General features: G+C 43.3%; 1 protein-coding gene across 2 annotated transcripts in view; it reads right to left on the minus strand.

The window, feature by feature from the left end:
- Positions 1–15,362: 15,362 nt before the first annotated feature.
- Positions 15,363–20,964, minus strand: part of MAP3K20 (mitogen-activated protein kinase kinase kinase 20) — a 68,219-nt gene continuing 62,617 nt past the window's right edge. For both annotated transcript variants that reach the window (XM_080971591.1, XM_080971590.1), the window contains one exon: positions 15,363–19,294. In XM_080971591.1, coding sequence (XP_080827717.1) covers positions 18,920–19,294 — 375 coding nt within the window. In that variant the 3' untranslated portion in view covers positions 15,363–18,919. The remainder of the gene's footprint in view (positions 19,295–20,964) is intronic.

Raw genomic sequence — 20,964 nt, forward strand, 5'->3', positions numbered from 1 at the left:
TATTTCGAAAGGAGCTGCTGTGGCTTTAAGCTTGTCCACTGCCGAAGTGATTGCAAGAGCGGTATTTTGAAAGTCTCTTGGGCTTAAGCTCAGATTTGCTGCACACCAACCCAGAAGAGCTTCAAGTGTGTGTGGCACCAATGGAATAGCTGTGGAGCCAGTATTGTAGAACCATAGAATTTTAGAGTTGGACAGGACCATGAAGGCAATCTAGTCCAGGCTTCCTCCAGATGTTTTTGGCCTACAACTCCCATGATCCCTAGCTAGCAGGACCAGTGGTCAGGGGTGATGGGAATTGTAGTCTCAAGACATCTGGAGGGCCGAGTTTGAGGAAGCTTGATCTAGTCCAACCCCCCCTGCAGGTTGGTAGGAAGTTGCTGCTGGGTACAAATATTCAGATATAATGGGCTCTATGTTTTGAGTCAGGCTGCCTGTCATAAGCAGTATCATAAACGCAAGAATGCCAATACAATACCCATCTTTTTTTAAAGAATACCAGTGGATTTTTCTTGTGAATTTGATATGTAGTTTTAAATCTTTAGATGTATTTGTTTGAGAATCCAAGCTTTTGTCGCCATTCAATTAAACAACTCTATAGACATCTCTGTTTTTATACCAAAAGGTGTGTCAAATAGTGTGGTCTGGTGAGCCCTCAGTTACTTCCTTTATAAAGGCTAAATTTAATTGAAATCTTAGTATTATCTTCAGTCCTCCTAGAATCATATAGCTGGAAAAATGACAAGAGTCCACCCCTTTGCCAACAATAGGAACATACAGTGATACAGTGGTACCTCGGGTTAAGTACTTACCGTAATTCATTCCGGAGGTCTGTTCTTAACCTGAAACTGTTCTTAACCTGAAGCACCACTTTAGCTAATGGGGCCTCCTGCTGCGGCCGCGCCGCCAGAGCACAATTTCTGTTCTCATCCTGAAGCAAAGTTCTTAACCTGAAGCACTATTTCTGGGTTAGCAGAGTCTGTAACCTGAAGAGTATGTAACCTGAGGTACCACTGTGCCTTGGTTCTCGAAAGGCTTAGTTGTCGAACAAATCGGCTCCCGAACGCCGCAAACCCGGAAGTAAGTGTTCCAGTTTACGAGTGTTTTTCAGAAGCCGAACATCCGACGCGGCTTCCGCTTGAGTGCAGGAAGCTCCTGCAGCCAATCGGAAGCTGTGCCTTGGTTTTCAAATGCTTTTGGGAGTCGAATGGACTCCCGGAATGGATTAAGTTCAAGAACCAAGGTATCACTGTATATACTTAGAGCACCCACAACAAACGCCCCCTCACAACAGCTCCTCTTTTTTCCTTTTCGAACCTCCAAGGAAGTTGATTTCATAATCTTTCGAAAGGTAGATAATTCTCTTATTGAGCTGCTCTTACAGTTAGGATATATTATTCCCAATACTTAACCTTGGGGTACAACCCAAGGGTCTTCTAAATGCAAAACAGATGCAGCACAATTAAATATATTTAACGGAATACAAAAAAAAGACTGAAACACAGAAGAACTATATTTGCCTACATTACTAAATGGATGCTCTGTTTGTGGTGGGTTAAGTGTCAACCTGCCACTTATATCTGTCTCAGGCAACTTCATTATGACTATTGGTAATTTCATCTTCTCACCGGATGGTATATAGTCCAATAGATGACAACATTTCGCTGCCTAAAGACAGTATTCATGTTGCTTGCAACTCGGCATACACAGTGACATTTGCAAGCCAGTCAAAACACTTTCCGCAAACATAATTCACGATAGAGATTATTTGCACTGAGGGAACAGATACATAAAGTTTTCAGTAGATCGCAGTGGTCCATGTTAAGCCTCAGTTGGCCTTCCATTTCAGAAAGAAAGTACCCAGTCACCTCACATTGAACTCTGAGTATGATTTAGCTGGCTCTGACCATGTCAATTTACTAGAACAGTTTGAAGTTGGCTTAAGAGCCTAGTTAGGAAACTAACGTGAAACCCTAGTACCCCAATTTTGGACAGAATGACTAACGATGATTTAATTCAGGGGTCAGCAAACTTTTTCAGCAGGGGGCCAGTCCACTGTCCCTCAGACTTGGGGGCGGACGGGGCGGACTATATTTTGGGGAAATAATAATAATGAAAGAATTCTTATGCCTCACAAATAACCCAGAGATGCATTTTAAATAAAAGCACACATTCTACTCATGTAAAAACACCAGGCAGGCCCCACAAATAACCCAGAGATGCATTTTAAATAAAAGGACACATTCTACTCATGTAAAAACACACTGGTTCCTGGACCGTCCTCGGGCCTTAGTTTGCCTACCCACGGTTTAATTAAACCAGTATGTAGGGCCTGAGAGAGGGGAGAGGGGTCTCACTGCTCATTCTTGGCTGCTAAACTCTGATTTAACAAGCAGGGAACGGAGCATCTGAATTGGGAGATATAGCCCACAGCTTCTCAGTTTCGTTTTTCAATCACTTTGGACTTCAGCTTCAATCTAAACCGGATATTAGAAGAGAAGACCATCTTACAGGAAACCAGCTCACTACGGAGAAGGTTGGGCTGGAACCTTCCTAACTTGGCGCCCTAGTTTTCCAGAAACAGCAACTTACTGGGGTATGGGAAAGTGCTCAATGATGTGACTTCATTCTGAAATATGGCAGCCCTAGGAATGCTGAGCCCTGTGCTCATTCTTAGTGAGTTGTTTGGTTCTTAGCATTCTGGCATGCAGAACAAAACATCCTTGCCACACTACTGAAAAGCAGGATGAGTCGCACTCGGCACACTTCCGCCGATTTTGGGTTCCTCCAGATGCTGCTGCTGCTGCTGATTTTATTGGGCGTCTTCCAGCATATACAACATAATAATAATTAAACATTAAAAACTTCCCTACACAGCGCTGCCTTCTAAAGGTTGCATAGTTGCTTCTTTCCTTGAGGTCTGATGGGAGGGTATTCCACAGAGAGGGTGCCACTACCGAGAAGGCCCTCTGCCTGGTTCCCTATAACCTCGTGGTGAGGGAACCAGGGCTGTCTGTACCCAGGGGTGTGGGGCAGAATCAATGTATCTGGTGCCCCCCCTACTGGTGTCTTTCATTTTTGCAAAAACGGAAGACGGAGCTATCGCTGCCGCTTTTTAATTTTTCATATTAGCGGTTTTCGTTGCTCCCCTCCTTAAAAGCTGAACAACTTAGACCGTGCGCCCCTAAAAAAAAGCTGAACAACTTTGACCTGCCCCCCCCAATTGGGGGCACTGGGCAGATCTTTGCACACCCCGGCGGCTATGCTAAAGATGGCCCTGGAGGGAACTGCCAGATAACGTGTCTATTGAGCATGCATCTTGATTTGCTGGCACGAAGCTTACACTGAGGTTGGACCGTATCTGGTCTGCATTGAGAATTCATTCTGATCTGTTTTCAGATAAGCGAACATGAGAAAATAAGAAGAGCCTGCCAAAGGCTCATCTACTTCAGCATTCTACCCAGCAAGATCCCAAAGGGAATCCCAAAAGCAGAACAGAAGTACAATAGCACTCTCTCAGCAACTGGTATGCAGAGGCTACCTGCCTCCAGCAGTGGAGCTGGAAAATAGCCTTATCCTCCGTGAATTTGTCTAATCCTCTTTTAAAGCCATCCAAGCTGGTGGCCATCACCACCTCTTGTGGGAACGAACCCCGTAGTTTCACTGTGTGTCGTGTGCTTCCTTTTGTCTGTCGTCAACCTTCCAACCTTCAGTTTCATTCAATGTCCACAAGTTTTATATTATGAGACAGGGAGAAAATCTTTTCTCTATCCACTTTCCCCACACCAACAAGAATATTGTATGCCAATACCACGCCCTCCTTATTCGCCATTTCTCTAAATGGAACAGCTCCAAATATTATATGAGAATGAGCCTTCATCCTGAACTGCTTGTGGGGCGTTTTTACGTCTTCCTGTTAATCATGCATTCATTCCACACTTTTTAATGCATTTCCTCTCCCTTTCCTAACAGCAAAAGCCATTTTCTTTTTTTTAGGTGGATTTGTATTGCTAGGGGGAAAGAGCACTTTAATCTACTTCAACTGTGCAAACTTATGTTTCCTGTTATGAGATTAAATTCATCACCCCAAATATTAACCATCTGGAGGCACCTGGGGTGAATATATGCAGGGAAATTTTTATGTGAAGAAAACAAATAATGTTGTTGTTGTTGTTTAGTCGTTTAGTCGTGTCCGACTCTTCGTGACCCCATGGACCAGAGCACGCCAGGCACTCCTGTCTTCCACTGCCTTCCGCAGTTTGGTCAAACTCATGCTAGTAGCTTCGAGAACACTGTCCAACCATCTCGTCCTCTGTCGTCCCTTTCTCCTTGTGCCCTCCATCTTTCCCAACATCAGGGTCTTTTCCAGGGAGTCTTCTCTTCTCATGAGGTGGCCAAAGTATTGGAGCCTCAGCTTCACGATCTGTCCTTCCAGTGAGCACTCAGGGCTGATTTCCTTAAGAATGGATAGGTTTGAACTTCTTGCAGTCCATGAGACTCTCAAGAATCTCCTCCAGCACCATAATTCATAAGCATCAATTCTTCGGCGACCAGCCTTCTTTATGGTCCAGCTCTCACTTCCGTACATCCCCTTCATGGATCACTGCCTTGCCATGGCGAAGGGGCTTGAATAACTCAGAGAAGCTATGAACTATGCCGAGCAGGGCACCCAAGATGTTTTTTTTTAAATGATATTTATTAAGATTTTCAAAAATACAGAAAGTAAGAGTTAAAGTACATTTAAAGCCTTATTTTCATACATCCACTTTCTGGGACTCCCCCCTTCCCCCACCCCTACCATATTCCCCTTTCATATTGTTGGCTCCACAAGCTCTCAGTTCTAATTGAAACTTAATTTGTTTAGACCATTATTCGAATTTAAAATTTATACACTCCTCATCAGTACCCTTAATAAAAAACAAAAGTTCTCTCCCCAGGGCCCACCCCATTTTCATTCCACAATTTTCCCTTTTTTTAATGATAAAGACACCCCACACAATAGAAATATAAGAAATAAGAAATAAAAAATATAATAGATGAAGAAAAAGCTCATTCAGAAAAAAAAAAAAATTGACAAGCCTTTGGATTTTAGTTCTCCCCCCCCCCCTGTCCCCGGTTTAATATCCCCCTGACCACCAAACCATGTTATCCGCCTGGAATTCTTAAAGTCCATAAATCACCTATTTCCCCCAATTCCTTGCTGGCTTTTTCTGTTTATAATTATTTTTTAAAACATTTAACTTCAAATCTTTAAATAAAACTCCCCCCATTGTTCTTTCCAAGTTGTAGTCCAGTTTCCTCTTGTTCCGCTGCTGAAACGTTCTAATTCAGAAGCTTAGTAACTCTGCAGGGATTATTATTATTCAGGAACGAAAACTTGCGTTCAGTCCCTTCCTTTCTTCAATAGAAAATTCTATTGTCTCCTTTAGCCGAACACCCTGTAGACAAAATATTATTTCCGTTTTGCAGCTTTCCCAGAAGATAACCAGTCCTGTAAAATTCCAATGGTATTTTTCCACTTACGACCATCTTTGTAATGTCCCAAAACTCCGCTAGGGGGATTGTTGTAACTTTGTTTTCTCTAGTCCAAAAGTCCGATTGTTATCCATGTTATCGCCATTTTGTATCCAAGTTTTAACAAATTATAGCAAATTGTAACAAATTCAACCAGCAAAGTTCTCATAATAAAATCCTCTCTGCTTTCCGACTTTGACAGCTACTTTGACAGCTGTCAAAATCTCCGACTCTTTTCACCAGGCTCTCTCTTCAATCACCCCGGTTCCCAGGGGGGGGGGTTACGTTTCTTCTCCCTCAATTCTTCCTCCAGCACAGTTCTTATAGTTCCCCATCGTGGAATTCTTAGTTTTAATCAGCAATACACATCTTTTTGGACCTTGGTTTCCCCGTCCTTGTTTTGGAAGGTTTACAGTAGGGGGGGGGACTGACTTCCTTTTTGGATCCCCCCCCGCTCGTGTCCAATCCGAAAAAAAAGAATTCTTTTTTTTCCTCCTTTTGAACCCGGTTTCCCAATTACTCACGGGTTGTTGTTAAGAAGTCCGAATTTTCAATGGAAGAAGTCAGCGCTCTCCGCCGGATGGCATGCGGCTGCGCTCGGCAGGGATAGCAGAGGACTCAAAGCACCACGCTTCTCCCCGGCACCCGATCCGTAGCCTTTAAAAAGGCTCCTTCACGAGTCGGGAGGGCGCTAGCGGTGCCAGCCGAGTCTCCATGTCCACGACCTCCGTGGCCGTGGTTTTTAAGGGTCCCCGCATCGCCGGTGCGGTAGGACCCAGCCCCTGCCGAGCAGACTCCCTCCGAAGCTCGGAGGGAGTCCGCCATTCGGCGATGGCGCCAACCCGGAAGTCCTCTCAGGGCACCCAAGATGGACAGGTCATAGTGGAGAGTTTTGACCAAACATGATCCACCTGGAGCAGGAACCGGCAAGCCACTCCAGTATCCCTGCCAAGAAAACTCCATGGACAAAGACAACAGGCATATAAAACAAATAATAGCAGCTACGAATTATTCATTTACCTTAGGGCCACTTCCAGGCTTTAAATGATAGCCAAAAACGAGTTCAAGGTTCACGACTTTCTCTTCACTTGTCTCATTTTCACTTGCAGAATCCTACCACAGAAAGAAAGGATGAGTCATTTTTGTTTCAGATCTCAGTTTGTTTAAATTCAGGGTATTTGACAGTCTGGGTTAAATAATGTAACATTTTTAATATCTTTATAAACAGTTCTGACCCTACTTAAACCTTCAGTGTGAAAAACAACAAGTGTAATTTTGCATTGTACAATTTTGGGAAACAGTTTCCTTCGACTTGTAAACTACGGGTGAGTTTCCAGTCATCACTCAAGCAGAGATGATAGTGCAGAACAGGATGTGCAAAAGGAATTCCTCAAATAAGAGGTATTTCCTACAGGAGGAATTTAAGGTACCTGTGACTATTTCAGCATGAAGCAGTTGTGTTATTTGTGCTGGCAGGGCTTGTCTGTGCAGACTAGCAGTGATTAGTACTGTGAACAAGTGGATTGCAGTAAACTGGTTCAGAGTGCCTCTTCAGACTACAGCCATGTGGTCCTAAATGCCCAAATATACCAGTAAATATACCTTACCGGTAAAAAAAACAGCACAGCAAACAAACAAAAATAGACAAGGGAACATGTGATAGCATCATCTTCTCTGCCAGTGAAAGGTTTTAACTTTGTCTTAAGGGTTTAACTGCCTTTTAGTTCTACAAAGTTTTGCTGGGTTATCCTTAGACGTCTGACCTCGGAAACCTTTGGAAGCTACCAAATATTGAGTGAGTTCTCCAATAACTACAGATGAAGACAATTTTTAAGACGGCAGTGCTAGAGGCATTGTTTTCTACTGAAATGTCCTTTGCTACAGAACTATTAGAAGTACATTAAGCCTGCCTTCTTTTACACCTCAGTACTGTGAGTATTAATGAATCTACCACTTTCTGAAACTAAGCAAAGATCTGGCTCCGGAATATTTATTGTCTCATTTCTAAGGCCTAGTTCTCAATAAAATGGTAAACCTTTATCTTGGGCTGTACTTCATCCTAAAACACAATCCATGCACACAGGAAACTAACTTGTCTAGGATCGTTCTTTATGGCATCTAGTTTATAAATATATTATTATTATTATTATTATTATTATTATTATTATTATTATTAATGTATTTGTACCCCGCCCATCTGACTGGGTTGCCCCAGCCACTCTGGGCAGCTTCCAGCATATATAAAAGCATAATAAAACATTACACCTTAAAAAACTTCCCTATACAGGGAATGTTAGCTCTGCTTACAGAGCCTGAAGCAGTACAGGCCCAACATGGGCTTAGCACCTCAAGAGAACTATATCTGAACCAAATATATATAATGCGAGATTATGGAGGTCAATAGCACCAAGATTTCTTTCCCAGGTGTCAACTCATTATATTTTACTTTCTAAATACAATCGTGGTTACCTTAATCAGAGGTGGAAAATGGAACATATTGATGTGGTCCTGACTCAATTTCTCAATGGCAGTCTAAGAGTAAAAAAAAGAGGGGGAAATAAGAATAAACCAGAGTCCACGTCACACAAAACTGCACAATTTAAAGACCTATGGATTCAATTTTTTCATTAAGAGACGCTGAACCAGGTGGAGAAGCATTCCATGAAAAATTATTCTGGTTTGCTTTCATTCTTGTTTCTAGGGGCAGAGCTCCCTTCACCCTGAATTGTAGGGCCTTTATTGTTTCAATACATAAAATAGGTAATGAGTCTGTTAAATATTGTTAAGTTGTGGGTGAACATATCAGATGACACAGCGATTCTCCAAACAGCTCTTGTTTATTCACAGGTCAGAACAGAACTGAACCTGAAGGGTTCAGCCAGCCTGCTTATATAGAGCTCCAGTACAATGTAACTGTAACAACTTTCTATAACTATCCAATCACTGAACGTCACTTCCGATCCCTTATTTGCATATGTGGACCTGAAATATCTACAGTATCCCCCTGCTGGCCCAGGGTGAGAACTTCTGTACATAACAAATATGTTGATCATTTCCCACAACCAGCAAGTTCCAAAGCAATTTTACAAAATGATAAAATGCAGAAAGTACGATATGTAACAAAATATCCATTCAAACAACACAGTAAAATGCAGGTCTCCTACATGGTTCATCCCCACAAAAGGATTTTTAAAAAGATCTCCACCACCACCCCACACAAGAATGGACTCCTTCCTCAACAGTCCCATTTTCATCCAAGGCATTTTTAAGTACCTTCAAATGAATCATGTGGCCTTTAGAAACAATCCCCATGTCCTTCATGTCCTCTTCATCCAGAAGTAGCAGTCGTTTCCCAGTGATGTGATGCTCCTTAAATAAAGTAGCATAAATACTCATCTCACCTGAAGTGTCACCTTAAGAAAAGAGGAAACTGTTTAGAAAACGGATCAATAGAGACAAAAAAAAAAGTCAACCAAATACAGGAGACTTACCTTTCGTAACAAGCTGCTGCATCCAAAAGTACTGTGAAGAAATAACACAGATTTATTATTTTAAGCCGTAGTCAATGACATAGTTGCACAACCGGAATGAGGTCCATTTGCGCAACGGGACTTCCTCCCCCTTCCTCCCCACTGAACCTGTGTTTACCTAGTAACATGAGCTTGGAACCACACCTTACTTGAGCATGGGGAGGGAATTTCCAGGGGAAAGAGCCCAGCTTAAGCTCGACTTTGCCTGGTCGGTTCTCCACTACAATACAGTGGTACCTTGGTTCTCAAACGCCAAAAACCCGGAAGTAAGTGTTCCAGTTTTTGAACATTTTTCGGAAGCCGAATGTCCGATGCGGCTATCGGCTATTGTTTCCGGGGCACCTGCACCAACCAGAAGCTGAGCCTTGATTTTCGAACATTTCTGAAGTCAATTTGACTTCCAGAACGAATTAAGTTTGGCGCTTTTGTTTTTGCAATTCATTTTGCGTTTTTGTTTTTGAGGCTTTTCCAGTTAAATTGTTTTTGTGACTGTGTGGAACCCAGTTCAGCTACTGATTAGTTGATTGTGTGACTGCGGAAATGGATAAAAGCCCCCATCCAAACAATGACTATCATCAATGCAGGTAAGAAAAAATTATAACTTTAATTTGTATCATCTATAATTCTTTCTTATTTATTTTATAGTGCAGTACATTGATTATTGCTTTCATTTTATGGATCAATGGTCTCATTATAGTAAAATCCACGTTAAATTGCTGTTTTAGGGGTTGTTTTTAAACGTCTGGAACGGATTAATTTATTTTGCATTACTTTCTATGGGAAAGCGCACCTTGGTTTTGGAACGCTTTGGTTTTGGAACAGACTTCCGGAACGGATTAAGTTTGAGAACCAAGGTTCCACTGTATTCTCCTCTTAAACTACAAGGGAGAAGCAGCCATTGGTTGCTATTTCACACAGCTGCAGGTTTATTGCTTAGCCCTGAGTGCTCTACTTAAAGTAAGAATTCTTAGACAAACAAAAAAAAGGATGTTTTAATTAATAAAAGGCTGCTTACCACATCTTCTTCAGTCCAAGCACAGATATCAAAGGAAGGCAGCAACTGTGTAAGAAATATGAATTTAATGGTGCACTCTTTCTTTTTTGTGACTCTTGACATCCATTTTCATTTAGAAGTTGATTATTTATTTAGCATTCAGATCCTTTTTGTTTTTCTCCGAGAAAATTAATACGGACAGTCTGCCTTACTTGCATATGACTGATATAAATACATTTCGATGTGAAGCTAAACTGTTCTCCATTCAGCCAAGTCATTTCCATTCCACCTCAGTTTTTGCTCATTCCTGCTGGTTTATGGTAGCAGGGAAGTGTTTTTATTTTATTTTAAGTCAGAATTTCAGCCCTTGCTGCTCCCGGTGCATGAGGAAATAAAACTAGAGCTAAACCAACTTCAAATTAATTAAATGACGAATTATAATTTGAACTTGCTTTTAGGTTTGTAAGCTTAGCGTCAACTAGGCTGTTCGAGATTCATATTTCAATATTTGGGAGTTGCAAAAAATTGTAACAAATATTTAATTGATTGCCAGTTGAGACAAACCACAGTGATGGAAGAATACCATTTCAAAATCAACAAACATCCAAATTGGATTCCCAGATTTGAAAAGCATTACCGCACTTTTCCGTCTATAAGCAGTGGCGTAGCGTGGGTTGTCAGCACCCGGGGCAAGGCAAGTAATTTGCGCCCCCTAACCCGTGGATTTTAGCACTCGAGTGCGAGCGCCCCCCCCAGGTGTTGCGCCCGGCCCCCCTGCACCCCCCCACGCTACGCCACTGGAGCTCTCCTCCCTCCAGTGGCGTAGCGTGGGGGGTGCCAAGGGTGCCGGCCGCACCGGGCGCAACATTGGGGGGGGGGCGCGAGTCCAGAGGGAAGGGACAAGTTCCTTCCTCCGCCGGGCTCCCCGCCGCTACCGCTAGCCTTACGCCCTAGCGCGTGCGCGCTCCCCGCCGCCGCTGCGACTGCGCTCCACTCACTGCTCGCAGGAGGAGCAGCCGCTGCAGCAGCGCCGACGCTGCCACCGACGCCTGGCCGGGCACGGGCAGCCTCCGCACCCCGCCGCCGCCGCCATCCCCTCGGCCCAGCCACAGGCGGCGGCTGCTTCTGCTGACTGGGAGGGAGGAGAGCTCCGAGGGGCCTCGCCGCGCCTTGCGCTCCCCAAAACCCTCCGAGAGGAAGCCGGCGGGCGGGCGAGGGTCTCCCGGCAGAAGGGGGCGCCGCTGGCTCCGGCTCTCAGCGCAAGTCTCAACCGCGGGGGGGGGGGCGAGGACGGAGCACGGCTGGAAGCCCCCGGACCCGGCCGGGAGGAGGAGAGGCGCTCGCCAAGCCCGGATCTGGAGCTCCACCTACAGCCCAAGGAGAGGAGGGGGCGGGGAGGCGCCTGAGGGGAGGGGGCTTCGGCTGCCTCGGCCCGCGGGGGCTCCGCAAATAATAAATTTAATAAATTCCTGCTGAGCCTTTGGGGGGGGTCCTTGGCTCCTTCGCTCGCCCCCAGCCCCAGTGGCGTAGCGTGGGGGGGTGCAGGGGGGCCGGGCGCAACACCTGGGGGGGCGCTCGCACTCGAGTGCTAAAATCCACGGGTTAGGGGGCGCAAATTACTTGCCTTGCCCCGGGTGCTGACAACCCACGCTACGCCACTGCCTCCCTCCCAGTCAGCAGAAGCAGCCGCCGCCTGTGGCTGGGCCGAGGGGATGGCGGCGGCGGCGGGGTGCGGAGGCTGCCCGTGCCCGGCCAGGCGTCGGTGGCAGCGTCGGCGCTGCTGCAGCGGCTGCTCCTCCTGCGAGCAGTGAGTGGAGCGCAGTCGCAGCGGCGGCGGGGAGCGCGCACGCGCTAGGGCGTAAGGCTAGCGGTAGCGGCGGGGAGCCCGGCGGAGGAAGGAACTTGTCCCTTCCCTCTGGACTCGCCGAATGTTGCGCCCGGTGCGGCCAGCACCCTTGGCACCCCCCACGCTACGCCACTGTCTATAAGGCGCCCCCATGTATAAGAAAATGGGGGGAAGATGGCACAGAGTTGTTGACCTTTTTTTAGGGGGGATTGTCGAAAATCGCTAACCCACATGCGTCACAAAATCTGCCTCCTGTCTGTCCCTTCAATGGCGGAAGCTGCCAATTGCCCGCCCAATTGCTGGAGCGTCAGCCAATCAACACCACCCATTAACGCACCAACCAATAGAAATAGAAATAATTTTATTGTCACTGTACCACTTGTTTGCAGTGAGATTGAACGAGCACAATAGCATGCACAATAGCCGCTGACAGACGCAGCAACCAATCAAACGCCCACCCTATGCACTACCCATGTATAAGACGACCCCCACTTTTTAGCATGATTTTTGAAGAAAAAACATTGTCTTATACACAGGAAAGTACGGTATCTACTTTAGCAATTGAATGGATGAGACCAGGACGTCCTAGTGTAGTTTGATGCTCGGAAGGTGAAGTCGTAGGAAATCTAACTGGATCTCAGCAGGTTACGGCTTCCTTATCTGATATCTGATATGAACTTCTTCTTGAGTTCCCTGGCAATAAACTAACTCATGCTAACCGAACTAAAGTTGCCAGCACCACCCATTATCCAAGTGTTTGTTTCTCCTATATATCAAACACAGAACTTGTTCTCTAAGGGTGGAGCCTTTTGCAGCCACAATGAAATCGCCCCCCCCCCCCCAAAGATGCAAAAAACAGCAGGCTTGGGAGAACTCTTAACTTTTGAAAAAGGGAGGAAAATGGTACTAAATAGGTACTAAAAATGCTTGGGGGAGGGATCTGGAATAGCCAAAGAGCACCGAGCATGCTCACTAGACACAAAAGGTTGGTTGACAGTTGTAGGGTATGTGTGGAAAAACAATTGAAAATCAGAGGAGAATGGAATGGAGCTCAAAGGATGGTTGGAGGGAACTCTGAACAGGAAAAGGGTTGTGTGGCAGGTTCCACCTTCTATATATGTCATAGGTAGGCAAACTAAAGCCAGGGGGATGGATCTGGCCCAATCGCCTTCCCGGTCCGGGAATCAGCGTGTTTTTACATGAGTAGAATGTGTCCTTTTATTTAAAATGCATTTGTGGGACATAGGAATTCGTTCTTTTTTTCTCCCCAAATATAGTCCGGCCCCCCACAAGGTCTGAGGGACAGTGGACTGGCCCCCTGCTGAAAAAGTTTACTGACCCCTGTAATAGCAATTGCTGAATGGCTGAGTGCCTATCCTTTCATTTTTCAACCAACCTTCTATCACAGCCAGTATCTGCATTGGAGTTTTAAAAACATTTGCGTTTGTTTTTCATTGACATTATATATGCATCTGCTTTATATATGCTCTTTACTATATTATGAAATCATATGCTTCATAGGAAGATATTCATAACAATATTTGGGTTGAACCACAGAGCCTAGGACTTGCCGATCAGGTCGGCAGTTCGAATCCCCACAACGGGGTGAGCTCAGTCCCTGCGCCTGCCAACCTAGCAGTTTGAAAGCACGTCAAAATGCAAGTAGATAAATAGGTACCACTCTGACAGGAAGGTAAACAGCATTTCCGTGCGCTGCTCTGGTTCGCCAGAAGAGGCTTCGTCGTGCTGGCCACATGACCCAGAAGCTGTACGCCGGCTCCCTCGGCCAATAAAGCGAGATGAGCACCGCAACCCCAGAGTCGGCCACGACTGGACCTAATGGTCAGGGGTCCCTTTACCTTTACGGTTCTTTAAACTGGGGGGGGGGGGTTGCTTTCATTTGTTACTGTGTTGTATATTTTTGTGTTTTCATATCGTAAACCACCCTGTGATCCTCAGATGGAGGGTGGCATAAAATTTAATAAATTAAATCAAATTAAATTAAATCAGTTTCGAAGCACAACTCCATTGATAAAAGGAGGAAGTTATTTCTAGATAATCGATGAACTCCCATGTAGGCCAAAGTATACAAGTTTGTAAATAGAGAGGAACCCCTTCCCCCTCAACCCAGTTCACTGGGCGCTAAATATGCCCAGCGAGTTATGGAATCTTGAGTTTCACTAGAAGAAGAAAAAGAAACAGGAAGAGGAGAATGGGATCACCTGCTTGAGCTCCTAGCAGCTTATATTATATTGGAGGACATGCCTGAAATCCTGAACAGAGGGATATGTTGCAACAGTTTGTGGAACTCCTACTTGCCATGTTCTACTAGTTGCGGTTTCATTCGGTCCAAGCGATAATCCAAATGCAACTAATCAAACACTATCCCAAAGAGACCTTGTTGGGTGTGAGATTGTAGAGCAATGGTGCCATACCCAAGGGCAAAACCACAATTTTTTCACCCCATAAAAAATTATTTCCACATGAATTCACCACCAACCGACGCACTGCATCCCAGTCTTCTATGTTTTACACTCTCCTTAGGACTTAGTTCCTAAGCGTGGAACCAACATTGCATGGGCCATCTTGGTTGTGAGTCCTGGAAGACCTGTTCTCTGACTTGCATGCCTTTTTCTACTTGGTCTTGTAACTTGACTCCAGCAACAAAAGCTAAGGCTGCTGAACAGACTTGGTCTGGGGTGTTGTTTAAGGGGGGTTGGTGTGGAGGGGGGGGTTGCTGCCGATATTGATATTATTATTCTTTGTATCTTTATCTTAGATCTTATTTATTTAGATCTTCTTTATGTGAACATTGTTCAAGTTAGTTGTGTACTTTTTGATGTTTTATTTATCTTTATGACTACTTTTGTCATTTTTTCCCATGTTGTAAGCCACCTTGAGCATGGTTTGCACTACAGAAAGGAGGCATGCAAATAAAATGATGTATATATGTATGTGCAGTCGAGGGAAAAATCAAGTACACCCTCTTTGAAATCTGTGGTTTTACATACCAGGACATAATAGCAATCACCTGTTCCTTAGCAGGTCTTAAAATTAGGTAAATACAACCTCAGATGAACAACAACGCATGACATATTACACTGTGCCATGAGTTATTTAACAGAAACGAAGCCAAAATGGAGAAGCCATGTGTGAAATACCGTATTTTTTGCTCTATAAGACTACTTTTTCCCTCCTAAAAAGTAAGGGGAAATGTGTGTGCGTCTTATGGAGCGAATACAGCCTGCACAGCTATCCCAGAAGCCAGAACAGCAAGAGGGATTGCTGCTTTCACTGCGCAGTGATCCCTCTTGCTGTTCTGGCTTCTGAGATTCAGAATTTTTTTCCCCTTGTTTTCTTCCTCCAAAAACTAGGTGCGTCTTGTGGTCTGGTGCATCTTATAGAGCAAAAAATACGGTAGCTGGCATATACACATCATGTCCCTCATCTAACCCCTAATATTTTTATACGGGACCACAGATTTTATTCCTGTCAAAATGTTTATTGCAAAGTCAGAATGAAGACAAAGAGAAGGAAAACAATTCACAACAAAATAAGATTTATGACACCAAATTGCCCCTTCCCCCAAAATGCATTGTTAATAACTAGACAAGCAAATCCATTATGTGACTGGAGCAAGCCATCATATAGTAGTGTCTTGTGGGGGTGGGAGAGACTAATTACTAAAGGTCTCACCATGCAAGAGTGTAACATTTCACATTCCATAAAAATTAGATATTCTGTTTACACACTGCAGTACTTTTGGCACAGTGTTCACACAGCACAGCAGTTTTCAGGAGAAAACAAAAAAACAACAACAAAAAACCCAAGGTTGAGCTTTCCTAAGTACTGAAAATACTTTCCATTTACATTTTCATACGTGCATGGATTACAAATGATATCATTTCCTTATTAGTCAATATAAAACATTTCAACAGTGCAAAAGCAAATATATATATAAACATAGTGTGCTATATCAGACTTCAAAAAAGAGGCACTGCAGATTCTTATAGACACCATAACATGTTTACTGCTTGCATGATGTTGCTGAAATTATTCCTATCATCAAGAAAGCTCTCGCTGGCTTAGCAAGTGTTAAATTAGAGTCTTCTAATTTAGAGAAAGTGAAGATGGTTTCTTCAATTTCCAGGAATACAGTAGGTTTTAAGGTCTGGAAGCTACTTGTATCATATCCAACTCAACTGTTTTCTTGAAGGAAAAGTTGGAAGAGGGTACAGTACTTGATCTAGTCCTTTGATGTACTAAGTGTCCTTCAAGCAAAAGGTTCTATTAGGCTGTACTTAAGGTTGGATTAATCTGTCCGTTTCTTTCTCTGCATCTCATTTTTCCAACCTTAAATTCAGCCAACTCCATTTCTGCTCTCGTGGGTTGTTCTAAAAACATCTGCACAAAATTTTATACAGATATCCACTCAGCTATACACATTTTGTATGAAATTTCACCTAATATCAACAGCTCTGCTAGTTATATTGCATGTTTTTTTGCATTCTTTTCACTAATACACATTACTGTGTATACTTTTCCTTAATATACCCACTTTTGAACTTTAGTATTTTGGAGGAGTGCAAATTTCAAAAGATAGCTACATTTCTGCTCACATATGGGTTCGGGAATGGCTTATTAGATAGAATCACTATAAGCTATTGGGGGGGTGAACCCTACAACTGCAGGGCTTGGGGAGAGTTTATTTCAAAATGAGTCTATTCACTCTATATTTTCTATGGGACACCTCAAACTGGCTTTTCTTGGTATTTTAAACATTCCTTATTTTCTCTTGGGGGAGAGGAGTTGATCTGGTGGCCAGGGAGAATTCTCTTCACCTGCAGATACCTATACTGTACACCCAAGTCTAATACCAAGTTGAGAATGAACAAACAAAATTTATGAACAAGCCTATAGTTCCCAGCAGAATACATATTCATTATTTTTGTTTTGCTTGCTACATTTTTATGGCATCAAACATGTTTCTTGTAGTGCGTCAGAACTTTGCAATCCTGCTCAACCACTTCAACAGGGAATGCACAAACACAAAAAGAATAATAATCCTACATACAGTGATGGCTACTGACCTAAAGTCTTTCAAAAACCATTGCCTGTATACCCAAGCCTAAGAAATCTTTGGTGCTCCCTGACTGCACAATGCAGTAGCAGTTATACATTGCATTGCAGTATCTGAAGTGAGCCCCCTCAACATTGTGCTTTTAGTAGTATATAAATATTTTACTCAAATATTCAGTTAAAAAAAAATCAAATAGTAAATAAATAGGTAGTGAATGTGTGCTGAGAGCTATTTCAGTTCCAAAACAGACCTGAAGTGGGGTTTTTTACAGTGCAAAGTCTGTGTGTGTTTGTAGCACAGATCCAACTATCAGTCAAATATACTAAAGCACTGTGTTTAAAGATTACTGGAGGGAAGGAATCACAGATATTTGGTTTTATAATCAAGGCTGCAATCCTATGTAGGTAATACCTGGAAGTTAAGTCCCACTGAACACAGGTTTGGGCTGCGTGAAAATTGCAGATTCTTAAATCGTCTGTATTTGGCAAATATCAGCCTGGCCCACATTACTTACTTACTTACTTACTTACACACACACACACACACACACACACACACGTGTGTGTGTGTGTACGCTGTCTTGGTTACAAGACTAATACCAGATTTACTCAGGCACCCTTATCTCCAGAACAGATTTAGAGAGCATGTTTGAGGACATGGTGGAAAAGTTTACCAGTGTAAAACCTTGAACGGATGTGATTCTTACTCAGCACTATATTAGATACAACCACAAGTCCACAGCTATGTCTTTGGTTACTTCTATGCAGTTGAGCATGTTGTGTAAATACATTGCAGGAAAAGGGATACCTCAATGAATTCTCATGTCCACATTCTCTTCTAGAAGCTGTGCTTAAATTGCATTATGTTATTCAGTCGTACCTTAGATTCCGAACACCTTGGTACTTGGACCGTTTTGGCTCCCGAAACCTGGAAGGGAGTGTTCTGGTTTGCGAATGTTCTTTAGAACCTGAACGCCCAACGTGGGCTTCCGCGGCTTCTGATTGGCTGCAGGAGCTTCCTGCAGCCAATCAGAAGCTGCGCTTTGGTTTCCGAACGTTTTGGAAGCCGAACGGACTTCCAGAACGGATTCCGTTCGACTTCCAAGGTACGACTGTATTCGGTTTCTCATTTCTAGTTATGAATTGGTACTTGCCCAAAAAATATACAGGAATGGCAACAAGCAGAGTTCAGTTCCGTTGATGTTTAGTGAGGCTTACTCCCAAGTATGTGGTTGCAGGATTGCAGTTTAAGTGCAGGTTAAATTGCACATCCTGTAAGGACAACCCAATACGTGTGCATAGCTCTTCTGGGTTAGGTCCTTCGTTGTGCAAAAAGAGGAGGGGAAACCTGTATCAGGTGTCAGTTGAATGGAAGGGAGATCTGTATTAGAACTGACAACCTGTGTGAGGAGAGGTCACTGAAGCCAGAAAGCTTGGTGCTGCTTCTACTCCAAATAGATGATCAGCATTGTCAGAAACAATAATATTCAGTGGAGGGAAAGAGGATCAGATCCTAGTGCAAAGCCTGTACACAAGGTAATTTAAAGGAGGTTGTCAAATTTACATGAAAAATCCAGATGTTAACTTGCTCAAAAACCCGGCAAGAGTAATAGCAATGTAGTCATGATTTACCAACAATTATGTGAATTAAAAACACTCCTAGCAGTCTGCAGTTTCCTTATGGTGTCGAGAAGTAAACAAGAAACCAAATATTGTAGCATAATAAAATATTTCCCCCCTTTAAAAAAAACACACATAAGGTGTTTTAAAGCAAATTTTAAAGCCAAATATGGGTATAAACATAACTTCTCACATACAAGAAATAAAATGGGCCTACGAAACTGAGTGGTGCTGGGTTTCAAAGTTGTTTTAATTCACACTTGTAGCTTCTTTTTCAGGAAAAAAAAAATTTCCCCTCCCCCTTTGTTTCACACGCCACATTACAGTTTTTTATTTCTTTCATTCACTGCTACTATCACTTCCATCATCAAAATCAATATCATCAGAATCATCATCATCAGATAAGTCGAATTCATGGAACCCCAGTGACATGTTGACTTTCTTCCCTTTTTTCATAGAGGTGGTTTTGGAAGAATTCTTTTTGGCTTGCATATTTATCTGCATCCCAGAATGCAGGACGGGTCCTGCTTCGTTCATAGGGAAGATATCCCCAAAGCCCTTCATCATCAAGGCCTTCAGACTTGGGTTCACACCAGCTACCTCCCCGTTACTTGTTGCTGTGATCTGACATGACATCTCTGCACTGTTTGATTCCTCTGTTTTAGATTCAAAGTAAGACTCCTCAGACATTCTTGCAGCAAAAGGGAAGCAAAACTAGTGGGGGGGAAAGGAAAGGAAGGATAGAGGAGAAAAAAAGGAAAGTTAGGACCAATTTAAAAACCAGGCAAAAGACACCACCAGATTAGTGAGCAATAAACAGAAAGTAAAATTATTAGTCAGTCTAAATATAAACAGCCAATTAAGAATTTTTTCTTGAAAATACTTGGCTATTTATTTTTAGACCATGAAGATAGCATAACCACCACCAATGAGTATGCAAGGCACCATAGGCAGATTGAGCTTTCACGCTGAAAATTAAAACTTTGCATGGCATGAGGTAAAATATTTTGTAGAAGTGTCTATCCTGAAAACAGTTTTATCAAAGCCAAAGGAAAAACCCAAACAAACCACAATTTTTGTTCCATTTTTGAAAAACAAAGAGCTAATTGATTTAAAATGTTTGTTTACTATTCCAAAGGCCGATGCTGGAATAAATATTCCTGAAGTTCCCAAAGTAAAGGTGCCTGTAGATTACAGTTCCTTTTGTGTCTATATTCACGCTAGAATAAAAAAAAAGGTACCGCTATCAAAATACTCTTACCCTTCACTGCTAACAAACTGCTTCTGTAATGGTTTGGTTTTTGTTGGAAAATGGAAATCAATAAATGTACATTGGAGCCTTGCTATGGTGGAGGCTGCAATGTACACAAAGCGTTCCTGAGAGTGCACATTTCCCAGTTTCCCCCTGTGCCATAGTTATGACTCTGCTCCACATTACAATGGCCCTCTGGCGGCCAGGGCAAACAGCCTCTGCATGGTAAGTGGTCCATGCCACGTGGCTATAACGTGGTTTGAACTGACAGTTTCCATGTCCCTATCAGCTGCCGCTAGGAATACCTGAAAGTGGCTTGCAGACTGTTTCTACACAATGGGAGCAATACACATGGCTAACAACTCTGTATGTTACATCTGTCTGAAGCATGGACCACTCATCAGAGTGAGCTATTTGAAGTGGCCTCCACAAGGCCAGACAAGATCTCACGTTGGGAAGCGATTGGGAAAAGCTCACAAGAAATTTGCCCTGGAGACAAAGGGCTGAATTCTAATGTTATGCATGGACATGTGGCAGGAAGACATCAATAAATCCTAGCTTCCTGGTAGCTTGCGAGCATGTTATCATATGTGCAGAGGAAAAATATGCAGTTGCTGCATGCGCTCACTATAGCTGCACCACACATAAAAGGATGTTTGCATGCTGTGCTCAAGCCAACACAAATCTCGAGTTTCACACTAAACTATGTAAGATATCATTACTTCCACTCCACCAGAATTTATTTTAACCTTTCTTGTGTGTGTGTGTGTGTGTGTGTATAAAAATACACTTGGCAAGAGATCTTTGGATGAAAGAAAGAAATTCTGACATAATGCAGGTTTTAGGTAACATGGACATTCTCAAGTCACATTCCGTGGATGTGTTAGGTTCCCCACAATGTACCTGACATCCCAAAAACCATAGCTGACAAGAACGTAACTAATTCCCAGTAAATGGGCTGACCTGCTTCTTAATACAGCCAGCCGGCCTCCTATGTCTCAGCCTGACAATGCAAGCAATGCATTTTCAGAGGGCATGCTACCTAGTACAGTGGTACCTTGGTTTACGAACTTAATCCATTCCGGAAGTCTGTTCTTAAACCAAAGCGTTCTTAAGGCGTGCTTTCCCATAG

The sequence above is a fragment of the Podarcis pityusensis genome (genome assembly GCF_964106645.2).
Source record: "Podarcis pityusensis genome assembly, chromosome: 1".
NCBI lineage: Eukaryota > Metazoa > Chordata > Lepidosauria > Squamata > Lacertidae > Podarcis > Podarcis pityusensis.